This window comes from Limulus polyphemus, unplaced genomic scaffold, assembly GCF_000517525.1.
Source record: "Limulus polyphemus unplaced genomic scaffold, Limulus_polyphemus-2.1.2 Scaffold121, whole genome shotgun sequence".
NCBI lineage: Eukaryota > Metazoa > Arthropoda > Merostomata > Xiphosura > Limulidae > Limulus > Limulus polyphemus.
The window spans coordinates 475,788-491,294 of record NW_013665731.1 but is presented as its reverse complement, the minus strand read 5'-3'; the positions used below and the strand labels follow the sequence as shown (position 1 = coordinate 491,294).

The 15,507-nt window shown below is 33.6% G+C and overlaps 1 protein-coding gene across 1 annotated transcript in view; it reads left to right on the top strand.

The window, feature by feature from the left end:
- LOC106472494 (homeobox protein engrailed-1-B-like) overlaps positions 1-8,933 on the top strand; it is a 57,167-nt gene extending 48,234 nt beyond the window's left edge. Inside the window, exon 2 of the mRNA XM_022401915.1 lies at positions 5,912-8,933. Coding sequence (XP_022257623.1) covers positions 5,912-6,240 — 329 coding nt within the window. The 3' untranslated portion in view covers positions 6,241-8,933. The remainder of the gene's footprint in view (positions 1-5,911) is intronic.
- Positions 8,934-15,507: the final 6,574 nt, after the last annotated feature.

Below are 15,507 nucleotides of genomic sequence, written 5' to 3'. Positions count from 1 at the left end.
ACACCAGTGGGTCGCGACCCATAGTTTGGGAAACGCTGGACTAGAGCATCTCTGAATTTAGCAGAAACTTTAATTCAGCAAATTTTAATACATGTAGGAGTGGATGAGAATGTGACACATTTGTACCCGCCAAAATGTGCTAAGTCACAATTCTCCCCAGCGTAGTTGATATATATACTACATACATTTTACACAACCATTTTCCCCTTTGTTAGATTCATTCACTCATTTGTATATTCAATAGAGGTACGCTCTGTCATCTTTATTATAACGTAAATTCATTGAGCTGTTGAATGCAGTTTTGATTATTAAATTATGTGTATTTATCACGTTTTGTATTGTTCTTAATACATATACAACTTTATTATATGGCATACTTTATTCTTTTCTCTTATGCTACATAGTAGTTCGGTAGTGACACCAATGACAAAAAGATATGAAACTATCGGCAGATCACGTGATCCACTGCAGAACAGGTGCTAATGAACTAAATGCAAATGGGAGATTATTTTACTAGAAAAACCATCCAGACCACAGGAAAGGGCATTCGTTTCAGTATCTAAGATCCACGTACTAGGTGTCAGTGCTCCACTATATCATATTTTATCGGGCTTGAGGACCAACCCTATTAATGTCATCATGCTAGCTTAATAGATGGAATTAGGACTAACTTAAGCATCTTGGACTGGCTGAACCTCGTGAGACATTATTGGGTTTAAAGCCGTAAATATCGTTAACAACGAAGGTACCTAACTGATGAAGTAATGCATTCTAATCATTGCAAGTAATATAATTTGAATATTATAATTATTTAGCTATGCTTATTACTAGGTATATATATGTTTAGCTCTGATTTATATACGTAACATGCTTTATTAATATTAATAATTTAAACTTGAATTTGTTTTTGAATTGATAACGTCTACATTACTGTTACATTTTCTTTAATTACCGTTGTAGACTTCGAATACAAAACACAATTAACGCTTAAAGAACGATAAAACAAAACAATGACCCGAGTAAGTTTCACTGTCTCTAAATAATAAGTGTTGTTGTGACATCTATCTTCCAGCATAACGGCTGTTGTGTTTCTTATGTATACTATAGACATAACCCATAATATCAAATTTTATTGTAGAAATTTAATAGATCCAATTTTAAGCTCAAATTACTTAGTTTACAAACTGCACCCTGCTTGCATTGAGCTAAAGCATATATAATTCTCAAAGTACATTTAGATCTTGACATACCTCACATTAGCTTGAGTCATTCAGATAGTGCACTTTGAGAAACTTTAAATATCATATAACGGAAAGAGTTCCAGTTTGAATGACAATAACTTGTGTTAGTTTACATGTTAATTAGATATTGTTTTAAAGATAAAATAAAAATTAGTAGCTTCAATCTTCTGCTTTTTGCGTGAAATAATACCACTTATTCATTCAGAAAGCTATTTCGAATTTTTGTGTACATTTAACAAATAAATCATCTTTATTAAAAACAAATTGTGCTAGGGACGGTTGACTGAAACAAAAGGTGTTGTTGTTTTGACCATCGGACGGTTGACTGAAACAAAAGGTATTGTTGTTTTGACCATCGGACGGTTGACTGAAACAAAAGGTGTTGTTGTTTTGACCATCGGACGGTTGACTGAAACAATAGGTGGTGGTGTTTTACCATCGGACGGTTGACTGAAACAAAAGATATTGTTGTTTTGACCATCGGACGGCTGACTGAAACAATAGGTGGTGGTGTTTTACCTTTGGACGGTTGACTGAAACAATAGGTGGTGGTGTTTTACCATCGGACGGTTGACTGAAACAATAGGTGTTGTTGTTTACCTTCGGACGGTTGACTGAAACAATAGATGGTGGCGTTTTAACCATGCGCAACTTGTGAGCGAGTTATTAGCTGACACATTTCAAATACAAGAATCTCGTGTTTCTTTATCTCTCATGACCTCCAAGTTTGGCTTAATAAAAACTGTTATGTTAATTGGGTACATAGAAGCAAATAGAACGTAATGTCTTCTTTCATAATTCTCTGGCGATTTGAGTATGGTCAGGTACTGTAGGTGGTAGTGGAATTGTTTCTGTCATACGTATTTTTCACCTCAGCTCTTTAAATAATAAAACAAAAGTGTAAAGAGAGACAGACCTCCAATATCAGTGTGACGGGGAAATCCACCAGAATCTTATCGGGGGAGGATTGGTTTATACACATTCGGAGAATAACATTGCTATGTTCCTACATAAAGCCCGGCATGGCCAGGTGGTTAGGGCGATCGACCCACAATCTTCGGGGTGCGGGTTAGAATCCCCGTCACACCAAACATGCTCGCTTTCAGCCGTGGAAACGTTATAATGTGATGGTCAATCCCACTATTCGTTGGTAAAAGAGTAGCCCAAGAGTTGGCGGCGGGTGGTGATGACTAGCTGCCTTCCCTCTAGTCTTGTACTGCTAAATTAGGGACGGCTAGCGCAGATAGCCCTCGTGTAGCTTTGTGCGAAATTCATAACAAACCCATCATACATAAAATGATTTCGATGACAAACAAATTGACACATTCTCTATAAACACATTGATAAATTACTTCATTTCTAATAACTACTGCAAATGTATTTTGGAATGTGGTGCCGACAATTAAGAAATAAAATTGTACTGATAAAAGTTCAAAAAAGAAATTACATTTTAGTCTAGTAAATGTTGCTGTTTTGAAAATAGGTAATGTGCGAAAATGAATTTCCTTTTATAAAGGTAAGCTGAGTGCTCTTCTTAGTGGTTTAAAAAGTTATGGTGAAATTATCGAGTTAAACCAATCTTCTTTGTTCTTCTTCAGCGGAATTGGCAAAATGTTGTCTTTTATTCACTAAACAATAACAAATACTTCTTTCTTGTTGTTTGAAGTACCTAATGATATAACAAGGGTTAGCAAACAAATGAATCGATCAGAAACAGAAAGTTTTCTTCTTATTTAAAAGAGAATACTACATGAAACGATTTCTTCGTAATAACAGTATAACTGGCAGGGAAAGTAGTTTGTTTGTTTGTTTGTTTTTCAGGAGAAAAGTTAAATCAAAAATACATTGATAGCTTTAAAAGCCAACTTTTGTGTAAAACAGGACAGTCGGAGCTCTTAGATAAAAATGTCTTAGTGATCTGTATTAAATACTTGAAATATAAGACGTCAAAACACTTGTAATTTAAGATAACTAGGAATGACCGTATATCACAAAGTACTATGGGGTAATAAGTATGTGCATAATGTTTTACGTCATAACAAGTCATTTTAAGTCATTGAATTTATAAATATTATACCACATTTCACGAAAAGAAAAGAGCTAAATGTGCTAATATTCCATATAATATTGTGGGTACCATCACACTATAAGTACGAATTGGATTAATAGAATAATATTCTATGTAGTCCAGGCAATGTCCCAATAATATCACTTTGTGAGTAAGAATCAACGAAACTAGCAGGATAATAGCTCATACAATCCAGTAGAATGCTTAAATAATATGTCTTTGCAACATCACATTGTAAAAATAGTCTCAACTGGATATTATATAAAACCCACTTATTAGCAGGATAATAGCTCATACAATCCAGTAGAATGCTTAAATAATATGTCTTTGCAACATCACATTGTAAAAATAGTCTCAACTGAATATTATATAAAACCCACTTATTATCCTGCATAGAATCACAGTTGAAGTAAAAATTAGGTCAACTGGGTATTACTTCCAAATTTTCAGCCATTAACTTTACTGGTTAATAACTGACAGCCAATAACCTTGGTGACATAACATCCTACTCTAAGAATCCGTTTCACTAGATTTAATTCCAAAACATTCAGTAAATAACCTTTTACAACATTCTACTCTAAGACTCAGCTGAACTGGCTAACAACATCCAGCCAATAACATTTAGTAACATCCTATTCTAAGAATCAGATTAACTGGTTAAGTTTCTATCACCTCATTTAAAGTCCTATCTAACAGCTAAATCCTCATGTTGAAAGTAATTGTCTGTTCTTTTCAGTCTTAAAAATATGATACAACATTTCACAAGAGTTTTATATCCTTAATTTGTTGTAAAAACTTATAAGCCTGGTATGACCTGAAATATTTTCATTCCACTTCCACATTTAGCTGTTTTTTGAACGAATATGTATAATGTACATAACAATAAGACTTACAAATTGCACGACATAAGTTTGAAAACAAAAAATGTAATAAAGTTCAAGCCATGTGCATTAAATCATATTAGTACAAAAGCCCACCAAAAATGACGAGAAACTATTATTGAATGATTAACAAAAATTATATAATTTAACTAAAAGGAATTTTTATGTACTCCAAAATGTACCTACTCTTTACTCTTCTACTCTTAGGAATTAACATAGTGCTGGAATTCCAACACAAATATTCGACTATACAAAGGATAGAAGATATTTGGTATTAATAACCGTTTATTTTTATTTACGTTTTAGGGCCAAGTAGATAATATATGTGTTAAAATACCAAAATAATATTTATTGATTAACATTTATTCGGTTTCGTTTGGTTTGAATTTTGCCCAAAGCTAAAAAAGGGCTATATGCGCTAGCCGCCCCTAATAGAGGGAAGGCAGCTAGTCATCACCACCCACCGCCAACTCTTGGGCTACTCTCTTACCAACGAATAGTATGATTGACCGTCACATAATAAAGCTAGCACAGCTGAAAGGACGTACATATTTGGTAGAAAAGGGATTCGAACATGCGACCTTCAAGTTATGAGTCAAGCGCCCTAACCACCTGGCTATGCCGGACCAACATTTATTCACTACTTAAAACTTTTTAAACATTGATTCTATAACGTTAGTAATAGTAGGCCTATATGTAGTCTAATTTAAGCATTAGGCCTAATACATAAACGTAGAGTAAGGCTTAGGTGAAACACTACTTGGTAAGTTCTATTTTATATTTGACTACAACTCAATGTCATAAAACTTCAGAACTAAACTATTTTGCTGTTATATCACCGAAGTTATCAAGAAAATAAAGAATAAAAAAAAACCTCTCTAGCAAATCAACGTGAATATTGAGCATTCAACATAAACACCATAGTTGGCCTAAGAAGAATCAGGGGATAGTTTTTTTGCTAAGTTTGTTGAGCATTACCAAAAAAGGAACGTGAAAGTGTTTTCGACAGAGTAACAAAGGGAATAAGCCTTTCATAATTAGTGATACAATCTTCTATCACAGAAAATACGTCACATCTCTTTCCAAATTTATTTTTAGTTTAACAGTCTGTTTCCAGAAAAACGTAACTATGTCCACAATACACAAATGAGTGATGTTAACGTTGAAGTTGGTTCCTTTATAATAGTAAACTAAATGATATTAGACTGAATGTGTCGGTATTGTGTAAATGGTATGGGACGTACGAGTTTTCATTAAATGTTTGCTAATTCTTCAGTGTACGACTATGTAAAGTACTTGTCATGTCATTCATTGACAGTTGAAGTTGTTCAGATAAATCAACATGTTTAATTAACTGGTATGGAATGCTCAACAACTGCAAACAGAAGTTTGAGCATCAATCTTCTAAAGTACACTTATTCTTCAGTAATGTCGCAGCTTAGTAGATACGTTTTAGTGAGAATGACTTGTATTATTCTCCTGTTATTGATTGTAAGTCTTGATATTATGATTAAAAACTTCACGTACTGATTTTATTTCTTCTGTAATTGAATTGGTCTTAGCCTTACGTTTATTGAGAAATGCTAGTCAAAATGACCATAGTGTTTATTTTGATACCCAGAGAATCAAAGCAGCTTCTGTATATTATTTTAAAGTTAACATTTAACTTGCTTTTATATAAGTTCTAATATAACTGATTTTTTTTTCTTATATACAACTAGGGCCCAGATCTCGGAGGATGAAGAAGAAAAAGAAACCTGATGAGAAACGGCCGAGAACGGCCTTCACAGCAGACCAATTAGCCCGACTCAAGGCAGAGTTCCAAGAAAACCGCTACCTGACAGAAAAAAGACGACAAGATCTGGCTCGTGAACTACAACTTAACGAGTCTCAGATCAAAATCTGGTTCCAGAACAAACGCGCGAAGATCAAAAAGGCCGTTGGTCATCCTAACACATTGGCTATCCAGCTGATGGCCCAAGGCTTATACAACCATACCACGGTCCCTATTCGTGATGATATGGACGACAAAGACATTGACTCGTCATAGACTGGGCAGTAGATACTGCATGTCTCACAAATCTGATTGTACATATTCCTATAAAGACAGTTTGACGTCTTGGCTTACTAGCCTTCTGCTCATATATGTTATAAACTCCGCACTCGTCGCCTGATATGGAGAAGACGTCATCAAACTCCAGCACTTTGACATTTTCTCAGGACTGAAACTAGTGACGTTTATTTAAAACAAACTATATATATTCGTCGTCCAGTCTGCACGTCCCATGACTTCATCATGAAGTATAGATTTTAGCTAACAACCATTACTGTATATTAGGACACGGTTGTCATAACTACGAATATGTAGGTTACGGACTTAATGAATGACCTAAGAGTTTCTAAGTCATTAAGTGCTAAGGTGTTTGTAGCGTTTGTACCTTATAAATATATATATATATATATATACAATCAGAAAAACCGTATGTGTCACTATTCGACGTTTCTTAAGAACTTAGCTTCTATGTATTTGGAATACTGTACTGCCATTAGATGTTACTTTATTTAGCTCTCTGATTGGCATCTTACCATATGGCAGAGCTGACTAGTGCCCTGTTTGGGCCAAAAAGAGCTGGTCAATTGGAAACAAACTTATTTCGTCTGCAGTTTTTGCTAGACTTTGTTGAATCGGGCATGGCAAAGTGGTTAGCGTGCCGGTCTGTAAACCTAAGAGTTCTCAGTTCGCGTCCCGTTGCTTTAATAACGCGCACCACAAAAAGAATGACTGACAGTTAAATCCCACTATTCGGTCAGATAGAAAAGAGTAACCCAAGAGTTAGCGATGGATGCTGTTGACTGGCTCCCTTCCCTCTAATTTATCAGCTCAAAATTAGGAAGCATAGATAACTTCTTCATATAACTTTGTGCAAAAATCTTGAAACAAAAGAAAAACTTTATATTTCACTTTCTAGAATTTTAGAACTCTTTGATCTCTAGATAATATCAGAATTAATTGGTCTACAGTGTATAGGGTTCTATGTTCCGTATTTTCTTTCAAGTGTTCCTTGGTTTGGTTTGTTTCCACTGATCTTAACCTTCACTGTCTTTATTCTGTGCCAGACACAGTCAGCCTTGAGTATATTAATCTTGACTGATGTTGATCTCTAGTGATGGTTATAGCTTTTGACAAGGAACTGAATCACTTTATTTTAGCTTCAAACTAATTGAAGGAACGAAAGAATTTGACATTTTGAAGTTCCGTGATTAACAAGCACACTGCTATGTCATTCTGAAACTAATAAACCAGATAGTATCAGAAAATAATCGGGCCCTCTTTTGAGCATGTCTTGAGGATAACACATTTACAAAAATTTGAGTCTTACGCTATCCAAAACTTTTTGTTAAGTGGTAAAAAGCAATTTTGAACACTGATCAAATGAAGTGTAAATTAGCACACCAGGGTTCGATAGAGAGTGTGACACCGACAGTCAGGCGTTTTTGTAATGATGAGAGTGTCACCCAACAGTTAGGTATCTTCTTATCCACAACACCCAGTCTTAGTCACCACTGTTGTTATTTTATGTTTCTTTGAAGCAAAATATCACACCTGAGTATTTTTAATGGGTTGAAATATCTCGTAGCTACAAATGAACATTTTTCTTCATAGAATACTGGTATAATTCAAAGTAGATAAAAAATTACAACTTATGTTAGTGGTAACCCCTCCCCCTCTTTGTTAATAAGTGTAACCAGATTCGCTACCATGTAGTAATGAGTATGAGGTCTCTACCGGCTCAACAGAGAGGCAGTGTTTTAGTTTTGTTAATAATTTCTAATCATACAATAAGGTAGTTAATGGAGTTAAGTCTAGAAATTAAACTGAAAACAGCCTCATAAATAAATACTCAAGAAAAGTATGATAGCTCTATTTCAAATCCAACCTGACAACAATATCATAGATTCCCAAGAAAAGTATGATAGCTCTATTTCAAATCCAACCTGACAACAATAGCATAGATATGCATATAGTTATAGTGAAACTTAAAACCCCTTAGATTTTTCAAGCATGTTATTAATGTTAAGTTAAAATTGTTTGTTTTAGACGTAACAGCTAGAAATATATAACGTAAAAGAAGCGTTCAAAGTAAAATAAAGGATGCTACATAAAACTTTGATTTACACTACATGTATTTTATTTCGACTTACTTTTCAGGAACTTTGAGTTTTGGAGTATCTTTTAAAAAAAAAAAAAGATGTGCTTTCTAGTGACTAAGGTGCACTGCACATTAGTTTTGTGTTTGAGGCACAAACAAACACACACATGTACATACACTGTAATAAACAACTTAGAATTATCGAAAATATTTCGTCTTTTTGATGAAGCCTGTTAAAATATTATCCGTTAAACTACAGATTATTGTAAGCATTTCCTGAAAATGTTCTCCCGGAAGTTTTCCGGAATTTTGTGTTTTTTATTTTTATTTTCTTAAGGTGATGTATATATATATAGTTATTTATTCTGTTTACGTAACTTTATTAGTTTTAGCTTTGGTTATCTTTGCCTGATTCAAATACTTTTTATTACATAGTAAATTGTGTTTAAATACAGAGTATTCCTGCATCTAAAGCAAGTTTATTTCCCCAAATGTGGTTCTGTCATATACGCTTCTGTGTTCCTATTATAACTTTGTTTCTACTGATATTTATAACGAAGTTACCTGTTGTATAGCAGTCACCTAGTGTAAGTTTCAGTGTACATATGAGTTTTCTGTAAAAAACAAGTTCTGATAAATGGAAATAAACTATTTTCAGTGCTGTAAACTATTTTTACTTAAGTTTTTTGCAAAAGAGGATAAACGGGATTATAATTTGTGTGTCGTTTGTGTTATTTCAAATCAACTCAAGAATTTTCATTTGAAGAAGAATAAAACAGTATTTAAGAAACAACAATTGCTAGCTACACGTCTGGAGATGTTCTGGGTAATCCAATGACACTAGACGTTCAACAGACTTCGTAACAGTATTTAAGAAACAAGAATTGCTAGCTACACGTCTGGAGATGTTCTGGGTAATCCAATAACACTAGACGTTCAACAGAGTTCGTCACAGTATTTAAGAAACAAGAATTGCTAGCTACACGTCTGGAGATGTTCTGGGTAAAGCAATAACACTAGACGTTCAACAGAGTTCTTAATAATATTTAAGAAGCAAGAATTGCTAGCTACACGTCTGGAGATGTTCTGGGTAATCCAATAACACTAGACGTTCAACAGTTAGTGAAAAGTCGTCATTTATGATTTTTTACGAATAACTGGATTACGTGATAAGTTTTATGAAAATATGTACTGTTTGGTTTTTATTTATGAAAACACTGCTAATGATACAAAAATTGGCATATGAACATAGATAATTTCCTGAATTTGTTTTCTCTAGCCTTGTACTTATTGAATATTCTGTTTGTTGCTAATTTAGATTCAATGTAACATGGCAGAAAACGTTAATAAATATTTGAAAAGGTTACGTGAAATTAGCACAGGTATAAGCAGACGAATTAGTGTTGATAATTCGCTATACTCTCAAAAACAGGTTATTGTATTCATACTACTCTTGAATAATAGACATGATGAAAAAAAAGAAAAAATCAAGCCCGGCATGGCCAGGTGGATAAGGCGCTCGACTCGCAATATGACGGTCGCGGGTTCGAATCCCAGTCCCACCAAACATGCTCGCCCTTTCAGCCGTGGGGCGTTATAAGTGACGGTTAATCCCACTAATCGCTGGTAAAAGAGTAGCCCAAGATTTGCTAAATTATGGACGGCTAGCGCAGATAACCGTCGTGTAGCTTTGCGCGAAATTCAAAAACAAACAAACAATGAAAAAATTAGCTCAAAGGATTGCCTTAAAAAGTCAAGGATATTTCAAAAGACCCACAATCTCCAGCGCTTTAGAATAGTTGAATTTTCTTTTTCATGTGTAAAAAGGTCTTTAATGCTAGCTAAATTGTAAATTGTAGGCAAAGTTACATGAATTATGATAATATTTGATGGTATTTATAAAGTAGATACTCGTGAGTTAAATAATCAGTTCTAAACTTACATAACTAGTGCGATTTTATTGACTTACAAAATACTCATTCACTTTTGTGTACGGATACATTTGAGAAGTACTCTATGTGAGATATAATTCGTAAAAGGAAATAGATAAACGGGATTTACGGCAACTAATTTTGTCCGACTCGTTTTCTACAGTATTCATTGCATGCTTCTTTCGTATTTAATGTACATTTGCAATCTCACATTATGGTCTCTCATCTATTTAAAAGACATAGAAAAACTATATATTTTTTTATGAAATAGCATTTTTGCAACTGGTATCACAATTAAAGTCAAATATGAAGTTGATTGAATTTACAATTTCTCGAGTTAGCTATTACTAACTAATAGAACACTTTCAAGTCTTGTTTCCCGTTGGCTCAGCGGTTGGCTTCAGAACTTATAAGGCTAACATTCATTGTTTTATTACCGCGGCTCACACATTGGAGATAGCGCGTTTGTAGCAATTCCAAAAATAATTTTTAAATACATTATTTTTCACTTTGATCACTACAAAAGCAGAATTCCGAAACGTTTATCTCTGTCCCTTTTTAAATAAATAATGTTGTTCGTCATAGGTGTCGTAATCCATTTTTATGCCCAAATTTCGTTTTCCTTTGAACAGATCGATTGCTAATTCTAAAACATTTTTTTTAAGTACGTTATTCTTCATCTTGATCGCTACAACTATTGTTTTGTAAAAAATACAGAAAATAAAACTTTTAATAAGCGACAACCTTTTTCATTTTAAGTTATATGAGACACTTAGTGTTTGACAATTTTGTACATGACACTGCAGATGACAAAATCGGATAGAAGAAAGACGTTATTTACGATGAAACGACGTCAACTCTGACATGATAGGTGATAAAGAAAAAAAAAGGATATTTATTAAGAGCCCACTTGAGTTATGTTTCGAAGACGTTTCTTTTTATCTCTGGGACACATATGTAGTCAAACTTGATGTCTCTACTGTAGTAGTAGAGGAATTAAGAACTAGCACTTTCTTCTGCCTTCCTATAACACATACTTCTCCATGTTATTAATGGTGTCATACTTCACAAGACAGAGAAGCTCGTCAAATAACTATCCCACATGTCCTGTTTCTTGACCTACTACTGCTACAGGAGTTGCGGCTAATTAGCACTGGTTCTGAAAGTAACCAGACTCGCGCAGGAAACTCGGCATTCCTCTCCATTACATAGGCAATGCCTTCTATTAGAAGCTCATCAAGGGAAGAGAGTTTGTTTAAGGAAGTCAGCTGATGTCGTCAGAAATCACACCGTCTAAGACCTCACACGTTGACAAGCATCGATAAGCTAAAACTGCTCGTGTTTCTCGACATTATCGTCGTCACGTGGTCAAGGAGATGAAATGATACAGGAGCATCGTAAAACGAATTAATATTTTATAAAAGGAAAATTTCTTTACCTTGTATGGGTTAAATCTACAAGAAAAATATTTGCCGGTTTGTGTGTTTGTCGAAATTCTCATATCATATAAGCTTCTACTATGTTCACTTATTTACAGAGGTAAACGTTTCATTGATGCATACAGCTCTTTGTTCTTAGAATAATTGTTTTTGCAATAAAATACGTTTAACAAAGAATGCCAAACTCCAAATAAGTAATAAAAAAATACTTAATAGTTATATTACATTAACACTAGATGTTGCCAAGCTCAATAGAATAATATCATAAAATCAGTTACCGTTGATATCTTCTAAATTATAATTCATTCTAATTGTCTTAATATTCTGTCTACATTCAATGATTTATGTGTTAATGCGGTATCTTGAAATACATCTATTAAATAACATAGCATGACTAAAATTGAATCTAACAGAGGCTTTAATTAATGTAATGTCTACAAATTAGTGTAACATACCAAACGAAATTAACTCAAGATAAGCTCATTTTCCTCACCTATGCAGCTGTTATCTCTTCATTTTTTATATATATGTCTCTCACTCTCTCTTTGATCGTTTAACTGTTATCTTTCATTTCTATTGTGGTGAAACGAAGCAATCAAAATTTAAATGTGTTTAAGTAGTATGATGTATACAAAAGACAAGGTTTAAGGATGATTTAGGCTTAAGCCAGAAGTCAGAGTAAATCTCGAGGGTGTAGGGGAAGAATTACAAAGAAATTTGGACATATAATTATCTAACGATAAGTTATACCATTTTAAATCATAAAAAGCCAGCTGAAGAAAACAACCATTAGTTTTGAACCAGCTATTGCCTCACAGACAAAAAAAATGAAAACATTTATTTGTGTGGTTAATTTTTAAACATTGCCCAGGTGTGCTACCTTTTATGATACTGTTCTAAACTAATTATTGGTCAACAGTGTCACGCTAACAACAGACTATACACGTAGATCAAATACTTTCATCCTGAGTCAGACAAAACCAGCAACTGTCTTTCTAATTTCTTTTACTTTTTCCATCTCCCATCGCAACTCAGGAGTGTGTAAATATAGCATTTTATATCTATTAGTTGTCTTTCCAGAAGACCCTTCATTGAATATCAGAACATATCGACTGGGCTGGAAGATGAGAGACAAAACAGCAACACTGCGGTATAAGTAATTTTTATCACAAATATTAGGTGCTCTAACTGTTATAAAAACAGCTAATGATTTTGATTCGATAAATTGTTTGTTCACGTGTAATATATCAAAAAAGGTTTAATTTTAGGTTTTAAAAACCAGTTCATGACATTAAAAGCGAAAAGCATAGTGAAGATATTTTACAACATCTATCTAAGATACAAAAAATATTACTTCGTGGTTGGCTGATTACGGTAAGAACAATAAATAGTAAAAATTATGAGTGGGAGGGGTATAAAGAAGTACATTGGATTAACGTGATAACACCCAGTACTTTGTGATTTGAGCCTAGATGATAATTATATGTAACTGTTTAGATTTTATTTTTAATAAGCTCCTATCAAATAACATAATACTCAGCTTCATTCAGGCGGTGTTATATTTTGAGGTTTATGATGACTAAATGTCTTTTTTTTTCATGTAACGAAAAGCGAGTATTTTCAAAATATATATCTAAAGTATTTTAAATCTCACTCTTAGTTTTAATATACATTATTCACTTTTATTGTGTGTGTAATATTCAGTCACGACAACCTACAGCTAAGATATTTGTCCACTTGGTTTTTTTTGTGTTAACGTGACTGTTCGTGGTACATGCTGAATTCCTTTTATCAGCTTCTTCAAATAAAAATATGATTTAGATAGATGAGATGAATAAAATTTCATTTCTTTGTTTATCAATGTCAAAAATTGATGTTCGTAATATCAAACATAAATGTAATTCTAAATTATCAACATTTTCTATATATTTCTAGACTTTTATTGTTTTATAAGTTTTCTATTGATCATTTTAAAGTAGTATTTGCCAGTGTAGATTGTCTCTGTGTTCTCATTGGTCTGATTGATCTTATAGAAGACTTGCAGATCGCTAGTCTGTCAATGACAGAACACAGAACTATCATTGTTTTTTAACTGCAACCTGACTGGTGCAACTTGAAATAGTAGCTACGATAACGTCCTTGCTGCAACGTTCCATAAATTTTATTAAAATACTAATCTAAAACAATAATATCTAGTTTGGATCAAATGTATTGTGCAGACCACCGTCGTTGTCTTCCATACGTCAAAAATTATTTGCAGAGTAAAACTTCAATAAAGATTGCGTAGTCAGCAACGCTGTAGTTGAATAATGAGTTTTTATTTATGTTATGTTCATTTTCTAAGTTGTTCCTTTCCTTTCACGATAACAGCCTTTTGTACTAAGTAACAAATAAGTTCCCAGAAGTCATCATATTGTAGTCGTTTTTAAACAAGTAAGAAATAAAATCTTAAAGGTCATCCTGTTCTAGCTCTTGTGTAATAATGAACAAATAAAATCTTAAAGGTCATCCTGTTGTAATAATGAACAAATAAAATATTATAGGTCATCCTGTTCTAGCTCTTTTGTAATAATGAACAAATAAATTCTCAAAGGTCACCCTGTTGTAATAATGAACAAATAAAATCTTAAAGGTCATCCTGTTCTAGCTCTTGTGTAATAATGAACAAATAAAATCTTAAAGGTCATCCTGTTGTAATAATGAATAAATAAAATCTTAAAGGTCATCCTGTTGTAGCCCTTTTGTGATAATTAACAAATAAAATCCTAAAGGTCATCCTATTGTAACCCTTTTGTAATAATGAACAAATAAGATTCTCTTTTAGCGGAAGTAACATACTTGCCTGTATAGTTCTGCACACAGGGATACCAAATTGTGATAATAATGACAAGTTATTGATTCATGGCCCTTACTGGAGAGATGATACGAATATGATAACCTCTACTATCTTACGATAAAATAAAACATTACACGTGACAATGTAAGTAGTGTGCAAAGAGTGTTAATATAAGCTTTATACATTTACATCTTAGAACGTTGCTTTCATGTGCATATAATTCATGTTCTCTATAGTAAAATGATAGAATTTCTTTCAGACGCACTAGACTTTCATCATTTATTTAAGAAAAGTTTCTCTCCAAATATATATACACATATATTACTACAATATCGATTATACAATTTCATTGGGAACTTCATGGCTCTATGCAGTTCAGTGTTATTGCCACAGTAATGGGAGATTCAAAGCTAGAAACTGAGGTAAATGATTATTGAAACTGAATTACTGGAACTCGTGAAGGAAAAGGAAGCAGTCATGAGCAAACGTTTACAAGTCGCACTCACAGAACGTTTTTTTATCAAAGGTCAAACAAGAGGAAATTGCTCAGGAAACTGAACATTGCTAATGAAAAATCAAACCGTTTCTGAAACGTTGGATGTAAAACTCGTTTCTATGTGCAACTCTTAGAGTAAATCTTATCTCACGCCAAGACTAGCATTCTCTGCCCCTCTGTGTGCTCATACATTTAGTGTTGACTTTTATTACTCTCAATACTCGTGCACTTAGTCTAGACTTCTCTCTGTCTCTTTGTACTGGTGCACTTAGACTAGACGTCTCTCTTTCTCTCTCTCTCTGTACTGGTACACTTAGATTAGACTTCTCTCTTTCTCTCTCTCTCTCTGTGTACTGGTACACTTAGACTAGACGTCTCTCTTCTCTCTCTCTCTCTGTACTGGTACACTTAGACTAGACGTCTCTCTCTCTCTCTCTGTACTGGTACACTTAGACTAGACGTCT